The sequence below is a fragment of the Theobroma cacao genome, chromosome 1 (assembly GCF_053813885.1).
Source record: "Theobroma cacao isolate CCN51 chromosome 1, ASM5381388v1, whole genome shotgun sequence".
Taxonomy (NCBI): domain Eukaryota; kingdom Viridiplantae; phylum Streptophyta; class Magnoliopsida; order Malvales; family Malvaceae; genus Theobroma; species Theobroma cacao.
Genome location: NC_142639.1, coordinates 40,031,285 through 40,044,933, shown reverse-complemented (window position 1 = coordinate 40,044,933; position 13,649 = coordinate 40,031,285). Strand labels below are relative to the sequence as shown.

The following is a 13,649-nucleotide window of genomic DNA, read 5'->3' as shown; positions in this document are numbered from 1 at the left end:
TATAATACAAACTGAGTGAACCGTGCCAGAACAGTTGAGATAACTTTGAGCTGATGGGGATCTCCATGTGCCTAAACTATCTTGGAGGATTTCTCTTTGTTTCTCTGGGCCTATTGTGAGTAAGTTGCTATTGTCTCAATTGCAGTGGGTCATAGCGACAAGACCATTGAAAAATGAATATCTAAATATAAATCAGCTCCACCCCGATGATCTGAAAAAACTGTGGCACTGTCGACGGGAATGGGTTCAACAAAAAGAAGAGGTGCTTACACAATATCACTATAAGGGGTAATGGGCGCAGCGTGGTGGCCATGGTGGTTGATGAGTGTGATTCCACAATGGCATGTGACGATCAGCCTGATTGTCAACCTCCTTGTGCTAACGTCGTTGTTGATGCCTTAAAGGCTGTCTGGAAAACCATCGGGGTGCCTAAGAAATATAGGATCGGCTTGGACATTACTTGGTCTGATGCTTTAAGTACTGTTGATTAATTTTACATGTTCACAGCACTCTTTGCCATCAAATTAATTTCCATGTTCATCTGTTACGTGTTCTGAAACAAATAGATCCATTACATACCCTTCCAAAGTTTCCTCAATCACTTGATTACAAGTCTGATTAATAGAATTCTAGGGTGAACTTTCTAGATTTTCACTGATTAAACTGGCTGTACATTTCGGAGACAAATTGCATTTTGACCCTCTATAACTATCTTGTTTTTCAGTTTGTAACGTCTGGTTGGGAAAATCCACGAGGAAAAACCCTGGATAAGCAAATTACTAGTATTTTCTAATGTTTGATATCTTCCCTGGAGTGGATGGACAGGTAGAATGTCAAGAAAGTCGGGGAAAATACTGAAATAAAACCATGACAACCTATAAAGAGAACTGAAGCATGTCTTATTTAACTGGTTCACATTAGAGATTGAAATGTACCTCTCAGGATTAGTGGAAATAGTGAGTTCTAAAATCTTTGAACTAGCTGTCATCAAGCTACAAATATCAGAACAAATCCCATTGTCTGTCATTGTCTTGGGTAAATGAAGTGAGAATCATCAAGCCAAAAATCTTCTGGCCTCTATTCTGTCCATAGGGCTTTCAAATTACAATCAGGTGGCCTTCAACAGCAAACTATATACATTGCTCATGATACCATTAGGAGGAAACCGTCATCCGCGCATTAGATCAATGTCAACATGGGTGTTACGCATATCCATTGATCGTGAACCCGGCCATACACCTGCTGAAGTTGGAGTCAGATTTTGACTTGGCGAAATGCCAGGAGGAGTTACTATATTGTCAACAGTCTGATGATCCGAGTCTTTTACACCTTCTTGACCTCCCCCTTTCTTGTTCTTTGTCTTTGAACCACCCCACAGAAAACTTCCCACAATCACCTGGTTCATTCATCATTTGCTTAAGATAAATAAAAGGTTGATTGGATCATGTTGAATCCCATGCTCATGGTACACAATTTAAGTGCCCCAGTATTATAACCCAAAGCATATAATAGTTTTAACAGATCTACCCTTTGGAATGGTATTATTGTGACATAGCAGGCAAAATTAATTTGACCTGAAAAAATAGACAGCTAGGCTGCCAGTGATATTCCTAAATAAGTTGAAACTGCCCAATCTCACCTAACACCCATATTTAAAAACACCAGCATGCATAAAAAGCCAGTTTAAACCTATAGAGGGTCTAATTAACAGATATAAATCACCAATTACAAATAAGAATTTAGAGATAACATCATAGATATCACAGAAACCAAAGAGATACCTGAACAGGGCTTGCTGCAATAAGCATCCCTCCAACACCTCCACCAATGACGCGACCATCAGGACTGGCAAGGGAAACACTGAGACCACCAGTTCGATTGCGAGAGCCACCATTGCTGGTCAGTAGGTAAGAGCCTGACAGACATAATATCTCAAATCGCCCCTACAGAAATCAGAATACAAAGAAAAAATATGCTTATCAACTAAAAGAATGCATTAAGAAAAAGAGTTTCAGAAGAAAGAGGAAATTAATGTCAGAACTGAAGAGCTTGCTAAATAGTAATGAAACTACTAACAATTGTAACAATATTGGACCGAATATATATGTGAAAATATGCAATCTAAGTGTCTTTTATTGCATTCAAGGAATGAGCTTAACAGGAAACTTAAACCTCTCAACATAACTGCCATAGAACAAAATAAGAATCAGCTTATTGAGTGCTCAAACCTCATATGTGACAGTACCACCCGAGGATGATGGCTGACGAAGAGTTACAGTAGAGACAGCACCATTAGCTGACAAAATGCATACAGCTCTTGGCCCTTGCTGTGAAAATGACATTATTTTTGTTGCAATGTCCTACAAAAAAATTTGAAGTAATTTCAAGACAAATATACGATAACATGCCAAAAGAAATAGTACCACATTTAAAAAACTTATACCTCACAAGTATCATTTTAAAACAAAATATCTACTTTTTTGTAAGAAAAACAGAGTACAATCTTAATACAAACTTAATTCCCTCATCTATCACACAACTGAAAGAGGTGGCCTTGGCTCAGAAAGTTGTAAATACAGGGCCAAAATAGAAAATGCAAATTAAGAAGCAATGTTCTATTAGATGTAAAATTATGAAGAATAACAGGGACAATTAAGCCTAACTATGTTCCTCCTTTGATTCCTTATAAAGGACAACATATAACAGCCTAGCCCTTGGAAACTTATTTTCAGTTTTGTGAGAAGATACAGAAACGAAGTAAATTACAGTTCCTAATTGTTGTTCCTTATATTTTTCTATCAATGTCTACGTCACCTGCATTATCATCATGCTTTAAATGAACAAATATCGGGCACTTCCAGTTCACCATAAAATATAAAAAGTTAAGGAAACAATATATATAGACCAAGCAGCTTTTGTGCCTAATACGGTATGGATTGGCTGCCACCATCCCGGACAGTGAAAAAATCCTAATTTCTTGTATATTTAATTTAAAGGGTAGAGACCCTAGTATATTTGATAAAAGAAAAGGTTGCATACTTCTCCTATTGCAATGGTGATGACGTGTGGAGTAAAACCCATCCCAGCTGAACCAGACAGCCATTCACCTAGCAAAACAATTAAACATTTGCAACATCATTCACATAGAAAGAACAAAATATGTCAGAATAAGCACTTTTAAACAGAGCTGAATAGCTCAAGGTAGCCCTTCAAAAGGCTTAGAAATCCAGCTAGCAAACAAGTTTACTTAAATTGCAAGCATTATGATAGGAGATTACATGTTCATATGCTAAAGAAATGGAATTTCAGCTTATAGAGATGGATATGTAGTTAGTCATGAAAACTTCCACATTTGAATATTTATGTCCTGATTATTATAATATGTCACTGACACATATTTAAAGTCTAAAACTTTATCAGCTCTCAGCATATTCCCAACAATATAGCTGAGCATACAATTTGACAACAGTTGCCAAGCATAAAGGCAATATTAATCATCTCATTGAAACACTCTAATTGCTGCTGCTTTTTTCTTTTTGCATTCATACCCTTTCTCTGGACAAGCTCTAAGTTGCTCATCTCATTTTCTCTTGCACTAATTTTGTTCTTTTAAATTTCAACTGCTTTGGAAATTTTATTGCTTCCAAAATTTTATATTGAAAATGGACAAATTTCCATGGATTATGCTCAGGCCAATAGGCTAATAATATAGTCAGCAACAGAGTCCCATAGGCAGCTTTTTTTAATTGAGATGGAATCTAGTATTCATTTCAAGTGGAAGCGGCTTCTGACCCCACTCCGCATTAAATAAGCACAAATGAGCCAGCAATTTAGAACAACTAGTAGAAACTAGAAAGCAGACCAGTTGGCAATACAACAGATTCATTGGCAGCATTGACATAAGCCTGACTAAATATGCGGACACAACAAAAGTCTTTTACCCTAAGCAACAAGAAAAAATGCAACAAAGCTTATTTCCACCAGGTCAAACCACCGCTACAAGTAATGTTCTGCATAATCAAGCTGTACACATTAAAAACAAATTGGAAAAAATATCTTACCAAGGGAAGCTAACTGTTGCTTCCTTCCAGTACCCGGTGGCCGCCCCCTTCCCCGTTTTTGGGTTGGTGTTATTGTCCCAGGATGAGTAGCTGATGGTGGAGTCAATGCTAATGAAACAGTCCCATCAGGTCCGTACTTTCGGGGCCTTCCTCTTTTCCGTTTCACAGTCTCACTAGGTGGCACAGCTGAAGGTGTGCCTACATTGACACTATGAGGGGTAATTCCTGATGAAGGCTCTACAGATAACGTTGATCCCATAGTGGTGGCACTAATACTTGATTGGTATTGTACATTTGGACTAGATAATGGATGAATGCCTGGTGATCCATGTATCCCAGACTGTGTTCCAGACCCTGACCCGGTTATTCCTCTTTGTTGCATATAGTAAGATGCAGACCCCGATAATGCCATAGCATCCCTTCGATCCATGCATTTACCTCGAAGAACCTATACTTGAATGCGCCTTCAAATCAACTTACAAGCCAATTTATAAAAACTAAAAAGATAGCTCTATTTTTTCTAAAGTTCAATGCAATGACAAACGCTCCATACAAATTGTAAAGTCAAAACAACAGAAACGCGCCCATGAAGTTCCAAATTGTGAGCACTAAACAGTTGAAAAGGATATAGATCTTGGAACCAACATGAAGAGAGACAGAGAAAAGAATACGCCATATCAAAGATTACAAGAATTCAATGAAGAACTCGTTTCATGGTTCATATTCCAATAAACCAAAATTCACAGACGCATGGCCCTGGAAATCCAGCCAGAACAGAAACCGAAGAGAGACATTTAGCGTTACAAACGAAGCTCCTCAAATCTAGACATGAAAGAAAAGAAAATAAATTGTCATCTGCTCACAGTGGTGCCAAAGTTACAAAAAGAGGAACTAGTAAAACAACCACGGAAGAAATTACAAGACTATAAGCGGAAAAGGCAAAACCCAAGAATCTAAAAGCAGCCAACAGAGAAAAAAGAGTTGAAATATCAAAAGCTTAGAACTTGAAAGGAAGGAAAAGACAAAAATGCAAGCTATTTTACAGCTTACCAAACCACAGGAAACAAAGATAAAGGCTTCATGTTAAAGATAATAAGAAGCAGATGGAAACTGAAAACCAGGTCCACACTCACCAACCCATTATATACCTTTAACACCAAGCATTTTCCACGGCAAACCCCCAGACCATAACACACTTCAAAGTCACAACCCAAAGAAAACGATTTACACACAAAATAAAAATAAAGAGAAAGAAAAAAGGAAGAAACAGACAAAAGCTGGAGCCAATGCCAGTATAGAAAGTCAAACTGAGTTGAAAGAACTAAACTGCAACTCTCTTCAAAAACTAAGCAGAAATGGGTAAAATCTTTTGCTCCTTTTCTATAAAAAAAAAAAAACCCAGAAAAAGAAAGTAACTTACATTAGTGGACTGGGGTTAAAGGTCCAGCCTTTCGAAACTAAGAAGCTTTGAAGAAGATGGGTTTTTTCAAAAAAAAAAAAAGAAGAAAGAAAGAAAAGAAAGTGAAGCAGTCTTTGCGAGAAGTTATGGGAATTAAAGGCAGACTGAGAAATGCAGAAAAGAGGCCATTTCTGCGTGAAGTGGGAAGGAAAGCGTTTTTTATTACTTACTACAAAAAGCTCTGCATACACAAGTCCTTATCGGGATGCATATTTCTAGGGCAGAGCTTTCTCTTTCTCCTTCTTACTCACTCTCTCCCCTCTATAATAAAAGCTGTTTATCTTTCTTTTCTTTGTTTCTCTCTCCCCCTCTCTCTCTCTCTCCTGCTATCTAAAAAGTTTTATCTTTATCTTCGGTTTCTCTCTCATCTTCTTCTCGAGTGAGTGAGTGATGATGCTTTGCTTTTAGGGAGGGCCGGGGAGGTTGGCTACTTGGCTTAAGTTCAAAAAGAGTTAAAAGACTTAACTAAACTAAAGGCCTTTTATCCTAAACGAGGGCAAGAGAGAGGCTGACAAACAAACAAACACCAAAATTCAACAGAAAATTGAAGCGTTTATTCTTGGATAATACTAACTGATATTTATTTCTTTGTAAGAAGTTGGAATTTTGAATATTAAATACGGTCTCATGGAAAGCCTCTCTGTCCACTCCCACGCGCTCTTATATGACGTGTGCTATTGTTCCGCACCTTTTCCTCTTTCCTTTTTACATTTTTTGTACTACATCATATTTTTAATTTAAATTCTAAATCAGTCCTTTTTTTCCATTAAAAAAATCATTAACATTTTATGTTTAATAAGAAGGAAGCTGAAAATGTGAGAAAAAAATTTATTATTAACTTAAAATTTTATATTTGATGCATTACACATGTATTTCATACTTTATAAATAAAAAATAATAATATCTCATTATCTTAAAGATAATTACTCTTTCATTTTCCATCGAATTAACTTAATCTATTGGGGATTTGTAAAGATTGCTCAAATCATCACCAAGTTCAATCATGGAGTCTCTGTTCTCTTTCTTCTTAATTGAATTGTTAGTTTCGTTTTTTTTCTTTTTGAAAAATCATAAATCACCTTCATTATTTAATGAGAAAAGTATTTATATTTAATTATTTTAAAATTTTAAAATTTATTCATTAATGAGATAATAATATCTCCTTAAATCAATATAATTATAATGTATGAGATATAAATCTTTAATTTAAATTCTTATAAGAATCATTGACATTGTAATTTTTGGTTCAATTCTTAAAAAGGGTCATTAATTCTTTAGATTAATATTACTAGAATATGACTCGTGCTTTGCACACGGTCTCTCTGCACCGCTCTTTGCCTCAGCACCTTTTTTTCTCTTTTAAAACAATGGAAGTAGAATTACAGAAAAGCTGTAGATATTTCTCTATCTTTTTTCCTAAGATTGAACTTTTGTTGTTGTCGTTGTGTTTTACGAAAATTTAACCTTTGTTCAGATTGAGTCTAACTCTATTTATTTTTGTTCTCATTTTTTTCTATTAGAAAAGACTCAAAATAAAGAATAAAGTCTAACCATTTCGTGGATACTTATTGTAAATTCATTTTCTTCTTATGTTTTTTTTTTTTTCATGTTTCCTATCAATTCTTTTTTTCTTTGGTTCAAGGTCTACTATTTTACTCTAATGAAATTGTTAAAAAATATTTTTTATTTTTTAATTTTACTCTCACATGGGCAATTTAAAATTTGTTTTGGAAACTTGCTAGAGCTGTAAAACTCCTTCTTGAAGGCACCCTGTTAGAGCTTTAAAATAAATCCCTTCTTTAAAGCCTTACACGTGGCAAGAAGAATAAGACCCTTTGAGATTTCTTTTTAATAATGTTATAGATAATTTTGTTGTGACAGATAGTAAGTAAAAGAGAAAAATGGAAAACAAAAGAAAGTGGTCCTTCCAATAGGAGCGCGTGGAAGGCACGATGACAAATGAAGATGGGGATTGAGCCAAGGGGCGAGAAGAGGGCGAGCCTTGTTTGCATGTGACCTTTCTCTGTTACCACTAACATTGCTCTGTGTGTAGACCATCAGCCTAAAAATATCTATCCCGAGGCAGTGATAACGTCACCCCCCCGTGCTCGACGCATGGTTCATTCGTTTGGTTAAAATCAAAGCAAATAATATTTCATGCAAAATCAAGGCCATGCCACAATTTTCTTTTTTAAGTTAGACCCTAATAACATGTAAAAATAACTTTAACGTATTACAATCTGTCTATATATTTTTTTAATAAAATTTAATAAAGTATTTTGACAAGATGAGATAATTTATAAAAGGATATATATATCTATTATGTTGTCAGTGTACAAATTGTACATTAACAATAAAATTAAAAATTATCATGATTTTATTAAAAAAATAAAAATTGAATATTTATAATTTAAAAAAAATAAATTTTTATCTTTACATATTTATAAGATTGTATTCTATAATTAAACATTAAATATAAACTCTACTACTTTTATAAGAATAGTATCAAACAAGTACTCTATTAGTCTAAGGCAAGTTTCATAAGAAAAAACCAGATGCTGTCATTCTCTTTGTTAGATTCTTTTCCATTAATAATGTCTATTTATATTAGATACTATGATTCATAGCACTATAAACATATACTAATTTCTTCATTTAAAAAAAAAAACTGAGTACTTCTTTACTAAGACTTGGTAATTCGTTCTATCTATTTGGTAGCTGACCCACAGGCCCCTCTTCCCCACTTGGAGGGACAGGAGCCCACAAATATTAGACAAGAAGATGACCTCAAAGTCTTGAATATTTTTGGCGTATTTATTGCCCGGAGAGAAGAACATCTCGTAAGAGGTCTCTTTCCTCCCCTACTTGGGTTATCCTCTGTGTGCAAGATTTCAATTTTGGTACATTTTTTTAATTAATAAAGACAGTTAAATATATTTATACAAATAATAAAATATACCCAATTATGACACATTGTCGAAGTTTAGTGTTGTATTTTTTAATGTTATTTTTCTTTTTTTTTTAATTCATGGGTCAAGGTTGACTTCCCATGTGGCGACAAAGTCAAAGCATGTCGGGGCAGTAGAGAGTTGATATCATTAATTATTTTGTATGATTAGTTTAATGTAACCCCTTTTTAAGTATAAGATTAGAATATTACTTTATATGGGACAAACTCAGGATCATGAACCACAAGAAAGCACCTCGAGCTATGATGTATGCCTCTACAGTGGAGTTCCTAGTCCTTTGAAGTTACACGCCCTTTTTATTTTTTATTTTTTCTTTGTGTATTTTGCAAATTAAATTAGTAATTCTCTTTTTTTTTTTTGGGTATGTTTCGATTTCTCGACAACTATTTATGGATTAAGAGCTTGTGGAATCTTATACCCCATGCTTAAAAGATGATGATGATTTGGGTTAGAGGGTCGGTGCCACTAAATTCACATGTTTTAAGCAAAGTAGACACAATATCTTTTTTAAAGAGGAAATATAGCTATCAGCTAAACTATGCACAATGACCTGATAGTTGTTTATGAAGTTGAAATCTAAAGAAAAATATCTAATGATAGTAAGTTTCAAGTCAAGAGGTTGCAAATTCATAACGGCCCACACTTTGAACATTTCAACTTTAATCATAATTATGAAGGACTTTGGATGCCTATGATTGATTTAAAGGTAAAAAGAAGACATAATTTAGCAGGACAAATGGCAAAATTTGAGGCCAAAGAAATTGTCCTTCAAATAACAAATAAAAAACCCATTTTTTTTAAGCTAATGATCTTATGTGAAAGATATGTAAATTTATCTAATTTGACGAGAAAATGCTTATTTATTAGTAGGAGAAGGTGGTTTGGTGATGTTGACAAAGCGTAAACGGATCCCCAGACAAAATACGACCTGTTGGTGGCTTTTGTCTATTCTCTATAGACTAAAGTTGACTCATTTGCAAATGCCTACATCCTCCATTTACTGTACTAGAAAATTTATTGATGCACTACTTCACAAATCATACCTGTCTGTCTGACACCCACTACTTGCTGTAATCTTCATCTTCTTCTTCTTCTCCTCTAATTCAATTAAAAAACAAAAAGAAAAAAAAAGGTATTGTATGGCCTTTTATTTTTGGTCAGATTTCAGTCAAAGAAAAAATGAGAACAAGAACTAGAACAGTGAAATTGGTTCAAGTTGTGAAACTTAGCATATGTAGTCGGCACGTCCAGACACTTTAGTACCAGTGTCATGACTCAGGACAATTAGTACACTGTTTCTTTTTTCCCTTTTTAAGGCCAAGCATCGCCTCTCGAGCACTGAAATTTCACCTAACCTGAAATATAATTGTCATAGAGGAAGTAAAAGAGCTTCGAAAGATTGACATGGTTAATCAAGCTTGTTAGATTGTGTTTCCTGCCTCATCCAGTTCAATAATTTGATACAAAATGCTGGTTTTAAGGCACAAAACTTATAATCAAAGCTTTGTAAGAAAATTATATTTCCACCATGGTACCACCCCTTTTCTTCTTTCATTTTTCATTTTCCTCGTGCCTAATTAAGCAGGGTAAACCGGTAAAGGACAGCAGTGTTTGCATTGAATAATCTTGTGGCAGGAAGGGCAGGGGTTTACAAATTTCAAGGCCCAGTACGGTGCATTACGAAACCCACCAGGCAAGCAGAGAAATATGATGACACAGAGCAGCAGGCAGGCATTAATAAATAATAACTTGACTGCAATAAGTGGCCTTCTTCATCATTATTGAAATATCGAAGACCATCAGCAGACAATTTTTTGAAATGGGCTTTTTACAGTACAATTATGCATTTGGCTGCTAGTTGCAGGAGATCGGGGAACAGGGGATGCTTGCTAACTTTGCTTCTTGTACATGCTTCATGAGCCTGTGTAGTGAAAATATTAATCAAATTATAAATTAATTAATAAATATTTATCGATTATTAATGATAATTATTAATTTAGATTACAAATTGAGAATTAATTTGTGTGATAAACTCGGTGTAGTGGAGTCAAATGCTTATCCCTGGTAAAAGCACGATTGGAATCAATTGAATCAATCATCGTGTACCGGTAGCAATCATGTCTAGCTATTACCATTTAACATCACAAACATGCAATTGAACTTCTCCAAGCCATAGCTAGCCAAATTTACTAAAAGCTGGCATAAAGAAATTCACAAGGAAGTATGCCAACCTGCACAATGTGTCGGCCAAAAACTTCACTGCAAAGGAAACACACATCTGTCTTAGCACTTCCGACAATAAACCTGTTTATCAGCTTAAACATAGGCTTGAGCATAGCCAAAACATAGTTATACAACCAAGCATCAACACATCACCGGGCAATCCGACCATAGCACCTTTCCCTTGATGTAGCATTAACCTGGACTTCTGACTTCACTATGCAGAACAACTGCATAGAATAGATAGGCACACTTCATGTCAATAAATAAGACCCGTTTGGGTCATCAGGTGGCAAGGCACAAGGGAACGTAAGTGTTTTGTGTAACACTGAAACTGTAAGCATTTCCTCATTGAAACCCAACAAGAGTTTAGTGGCTTGGTTATAAGCAAGCCATCCAGGGAGTTTCTTCTAGCATCCAACATAATATTTTCCACACTTATATATACAAATGGATCCTAACAAAGAGTCACCTTTTTGTGATCTCTACAACCTTCTTGCCTTACCATCATGTATTGATACGATATAAATTTTGCAGTCTTAACACATTACAATATCAAAAAATTTTCTCTACTCTAAAAAATGATTCAAGAAAAGCAAATATTCCGATCAGACAACAAAGGCTGGATAAGATATCATGTTGTCTCTTTAACCATGTATTCCAAACCAATAACATATTTATCTTAGTAAGAAAATTGGTCTGCCAAAACAGATTCATTAACCAACATAAGAAAATCATCTCACATTCATAATCTACAACATTAGAAACAGCCATCCAAGGAGTTTCTTCTAGTATCCAGCATAATATTTTTCACACTCATATATATATATATAGATCCTAACAAAGAGTCAACTTTTCTTGATCCTCAACAATCTTCTTGCCTTCCCATCATGTATTGATATAAAATAAATATTGCAGTCTCACACATTACCAAATCCAACAAATTTCTCAGCTCTAAAAAAAATGATTGAAGGAAAGCAAATATTCCCATTAGACAACAAAGGCTGGATATGAGATCATGTTGCCTCTTTAGCCATGTTTTCCAACACATACTTATCTTAATAAGAAAATTCGTCAGCTAAAACAGATTCATTATAAATCATGCTGTCACACTATCAAAAATTCTCAAGCTAACATATACTTTAATCTCAATAAGCAAAATTTAACAGAAATAAATAATAAATATATATATATATATATATATTCCCATTAAAATCACAAAAACCGTGAAGCTCAAAATTTTATTACAGGAACCTTCATTTGTCAAGCTCCATAGCTTGAGCTGCTTTAGCTTTTGCCACTTCTGTCAACTTGGTCTTCAATTTTCTCTTCCCTACTTGAAACCCACTTCCACCTTTCTTCTTTTTATTCTCACTCCCATCAACCTAATTAAATTTTAGAAATACCCCATAAAATATATCAATAAATCAACCAAAAAATTTTATTAACTAACGAAATTATAAAAGACTCTTACCTTCATCTTATTCTTCTTTGCTTGAAGCTTCTTAGCCTGCTTTTCTTTCTCTGCCTTCTCTCCTAAATTGCCAAAAATAAATACACAATCATAAATCACTGAAGTAAATAAATCAAATGAGGCATCAAGAGGGAAGAAACATGACGAATTTGGTACTTTGGAGATCGAACTCGTGCTGCTTCTTTCTACGAGCTAAATTATTCTTCTTCGACATCTTCTCCTGTTGGCACCGCCTCGGACTTGATTGTTCTTCCTCCTCTTTGCTTAAACCCTAACCCAAACTTGAGTCAATTTTTAAGCAGTAAATGCTTGTATTTTCGCGATATCTCACTTTTGCCTCAAAACTTTATTTTATATCTCGTTGGGCACCCGCGACAGATAAATTTAAAACTCCTTTTGGGCTGATGTCCTTTTGACCTGCTTGTGGATCATGGGCCCATATCTTCATTGATATTGGGCCGGGTTAAGATTCTTTAACTACTTATGCAATGAATTTGTTTTATTGTTTTTTCAAGGGTTAATAATTCATACTAGGATGTTATAATCTTGTGATCTAGAACTAATAATTTAACAGATAAATGAATTGATATAAATAAGATATAATTAATTAATCATATTAAAGTCCTTGATACAAACGCAGCGCATTTATTATGAGTCAAATGATATGATACAATTAACATGTTTGAATAAAATCTACCTAATAGACATCATAGAATTAACTTACTTGAATAAAGTTAGTTAGTTGATTTAATAAGAATAATAAATTGCTTTAAATATTTTTAAAATATTAATAATTTAATAAATAAATTTAAATGAAACGAATATGTTGAGCAACGTAAATTAACTTATTAATATGATTAAGACACAATTATACAAATCCAAATTAGTTAAATTGTTGTTGCATTTAGCAAATTGTGTCAAAAATTATTCGGTCTAATTTTTTTCTATTAGATTGAAATCCTTAAATTTTGATGTCGGGTATTTTCTTTTCATTTTACGATTTACAATTAAATTAACATAATAAAAATTTGATATGTTTAAAATATTGTAAATATTTAATTCAATGATATGGGCATATATTTTATATATAAAAAATTTAATTAAAATATTATTTTATTGATATATTATTATCTTATCTTGTTTAAAATGGAAGGAAGAGATTTAATTTAAAGAAAAAAAGGGGGAAAAAACTGTCCATTGGCTTATATAATTCGATACAACTTTCCTTTGAACAGTTCATACCCGATACTGTCTCGACAAAGAAAGATTCAAAGGGGTCCCGCTGATCGAACACCTCCAACAACGGAGAAAGGTAAAACATGCAAACCAAACGGCGCCGCATGAAGCTAATTAAAGTCCGCAAATTGAAATGATTACGGCGGGAGCCATGGAATGATGAAAGACGTTATTCTCTCTCTCTGAAAGACTTTAAAGGGGAAAAAAGAAAAGAAAGAAGAAAAACTGGA

At 34.2% G+C, this 13,649-nt stretch overlaps 2 protein-coding genes across 6 annotated transcripts; both read right to left on the bottom strand.

The window, feature by feature from the left end:
- Positions 1-878: 878 nt before the first annotated feature.
- Positions 879-5,985, bottom strand: LOC18614155 (AT hook motif DNA-binding family protein). Of its 5 annotated transcripts, none has more exons than XM_007051771.3 (6): positions 5,482-5,985; positions 4,062-4,883; positions 3,040-3,107; positions 2,229-2,360; positions 1,782-1,943; positions 879-1,396 (listed from the first exon to the last, which is right to left on the bottom strand). In XM_007051771.3, the coding sequence occupies exons 2-6, from the start codon at positions 4,489-4,491 to the stop codon at positions 1,169-1,171; spliced, it is 1,020 nt and encodes a 339-aa protein (XP_007051833.1). In that variant the 5' UTR covers positions 4,492-4,883; positions 5,482-5,985; the 3' UTR covers positions 879-1,168. The 5 variants fall into 5 exon arrangements, with proteins under 5 accessions (XP_007051833.1, XP_007051835.1, XP_007051834.1 ...); XM_007051773.3 differs by having other exon boundaries at positions 4,062-4,509; XM_007051772.3 differs by having other exon boundaries at positions 5,691-5,985.
- Positions 5,986-11,676: 5,691 nt separating this feature from the next.
- On the bottom strand, positions 11,677-12,514 carry LOC18614154 (uncharacterized). Its single transcript, XM_007051769.3, has 3 exons — positions 12,340-12,514; positions 12,184-12,245; positions 11,677-12,094 (listed from the first exon to the last, which is right to left on the bottom strand). Exons 1-3 carry the CDS (start codon positions 12,395-12,397, stop codon positions 11,966-11,968), a joined length of 249 nt encoding a protein of 82 aa, XP_007051831.1. The 5' UTR covers positions 12,398-12,514; the 3' UTR covers positions 11,677-11,965.
- Between the last annotated feature and the right edge of the window lie 1,135 nt (positions 12,515-13,649).